The sequence below is a fragment of the Babylonia areolata genome, chromosome 33 (assembly GCF_041734735.1).
Source record: "Babylonia areolata isolate BAREFJ2019XMU chromosome 33, ASM4173473v1, whole genome shotgun sequence".
NCBI lineage: Eukaryota > Metazoa > Mollusca > Gastropoda > Neogastropoda > Buccinidae > Babylonia > Babylonia areolata.
The window spans coordinates 9503621-9506120 of record NC_134908.1 but is presented as its reverse complement, the minus strand read 5'-3'; the positions used below and the strand labels follow the sequence as shown (position 1 = coordinate 9506120).

The following is a 2500-nucleotide window of genomic DNA, read 5'->3' as shown; positions in this document are numbered from 1 at the left end:
TTTGTTTTCAGACGAAAATGTAAGTCAAGAGGCACTGAAGAGGTCAAATGAGATCAGATCAACATCAAATCACAGACTCAATTTTCAATATTTGTTACTGTTATTGACTCACTTGTGTAAACAAAGTGAGTCTATGTTTTAACCCGGTGTTCGGTTGTGTGTGTGTGTGTGTGTGTGTGTGTGTGTGTGTGTGTCCGTGGTAAACTTTAACATTGACATTTTCTCTGCAAATACTTTGTCAGTTGACACCAAATTAGGCATAAAAATAGTAAAATTCAGTTCTTTCCAGTCATCTTGTTTAAAACAATATTGCACCTCTGGGATGGGCACAAAAAAAATAAATAATGAAGCCTAATTATATGCAAACTGCATTTACTGATATATTTATATTTTTTGTATTCTCTAAACTTGGCACTTTGATCTGATATTCTGACCCAACAACAAGAGCAGTCATGTTTATCATTCTTTGTTCAAACAGGAACTTCTTTTGCTAAGCATGGAAATTTTATTTATTTTGCAAACGTTTTGGTGCAGTTAGTAAAAAACTGAAGGGAAAGTACTCTGTGATTAATGCTAGGGGACTTAATTCGAATTTGGTTCGGACTTTTTTTTCTTTTTTTTTAACGTGAAGCTTTATAATAACAAATACAGAACACATTTTAACGATGAGATTTTTTAAAAAAGTGTATCACAAGTGAGTCTTAAAGGCCTTGCCTCTCTTGTTATTGTTGTTTATACGTCACAGATTGACATAAGCTTACAGTTGGGCCAAACGCAAAGTAAGAGCTGTGTGATCAACGGTTTCTCCACTGCAACGGGAAGTCATTTACAGCTGAGTCTTTTGTGAAGGACTGTGACTCCACTGATCTAAGAATAGAGCTATGACTTAAAACTAGGAGGCAAAATTGCACTGGCTCTTAGTGCTGCAGCCTTGGGGGGCTAGTTGGCCTTTGGGAACCATCCCCAACGCCGACTGTCCTGGAACCCTCTTGGCCGAGAGAGTGGGGATGTAACTTGGCCAAGACACTCTCCACTGTATATCAAATATGAACGAGCACGATATAAGCTCAGGCTTGTTGTTGCTCAAGTCTTCTTAATTGAACGCTGCATTCCACTTTGTTTCTTGATATTAAAAATGTTTAAACCAAATACCAGCCCAGGTAGTTGGGACAGAAGTTGTCTCCTCTGCTGTTCTGATGGTCATTGTCGAACACGACTGACGATCATACAGTAGTAGCAGAAGTAGTTGTAGTGGTCGTAGTAATTGTAGTGTATGTATATTCTTTTTTTTTTTTTTATCATGTTTTATTTTATTCATCGATTTATTTCTACATCTGACACACAACTACATGCATGTATATGAATGTGTATTGTGTGTGCGTGTGTTTATGTAAGTTTGTGCCTGCCTATGTGTGCGTATGTGTTAGGGTAGCTGTTAGATACACATGTATGTTAAAATGTATGTATGCAGTGTGTGTGTGCGTGCGTGCGTGCGTGCGTGTGTGTGTGTGTGTGTGTGTGGTCACATTTTGGTGTGTGTATGTAACATAGATATAATGTTTTATGTTATCAAAAGCGTTTTTGTAAAGCACCTAGAGCAGATTTCTGGATAGTGTGCTATATAAGTATCCATTATTATTATTATTATTATTATTATTATCACAGCTGGACACGGTGGCCCTGAGGAAGTACGCTCTGATGCTGCAGCAGATGGAGGAAGGACGCGGGGTGGCCTCCCCTTACATGATGCCGCAGGTGCCCCTCCCTCCCCGCCCCCCGTCCAGCGCGCGCACTCCGCGAAGCGTTCGCCGCGTGCAGAGCGCGTCTCCGCGAAGGACTATCACCACTGATGTGAGTGGTGTGACGCTTTGTGTGTATTCAGAACTCAGAACTCATTTAATTGTCGTAAAACCTATCAGACGGGCGCAATAGCCGAGTGGTTAAAGCGTTGGACTGTCAATCTGAGGGTTCCGGGTTCGAATCACGGTGACGGCGCCTGGTGGGTAAAGGGTGGAGATTTTTTCCGATCTCCCAGGTCAACATATGTGCAGACCTGCTAGTGCCTGAACCCCCTTCGTGTGTATATGCAAGCAGAAGATCAAATACGCACGTTAAAGATCCTGTAATCCATGTCAGCGTTCGGTGGGTTATGGAAACAAGAACATACCCAGCATGCACACCCCCGAAAACGGAGTATGGCTGCCTACATGGCGGGGTAAAAACGGTCATACACGTAAAAGCCCACTCGTGTGCATACGAGTGAACGCAGAAGAAGAAGAAGTGAAACCTATCATAGGAATTATGGACACTAAAAACAACAAACAAACAAAAAGTAAAAGACATGGTTCAAATCTTATCTCACTGATCGATTCCAGTCTGTCATTGTTGATAATTTCCAATCTAAACCCGTTAAAATCGAACATGGAGTCCCACAGGGATCTGTTTTAGGCCCAGTGCTCTTCACACTGTACACTGCTCCTCTCGCTGAAATTATCAACTG

General features: G+C 41.6%; 1 protein-coding gene across 4 annotated transcripts in view; it reads left to right on the top strand.

Moving 5' to 3' along the window:
- LOC143277146 (uncharacterized) overlaps positions 1 to 2500 on the top strand; it is a 106296-nt gene that overhangs the window by 27495 nt on the left and 76301 nt on the right. For all 4 annotated transcript variants that reach the window (XM_076581891.1, XM_076581889.1, XM_076581890.1 and 1 more), the window contains exon 6: positions 1666 to 1851. In XM_076581891.1, coding sequence (XP_076438006.1) covers positions 1666 to 1851 — 186 coding nt within the window. The remainder of the gene's footprint in view (positions 1 to 1665; positions 1852 to 2500) is intronic.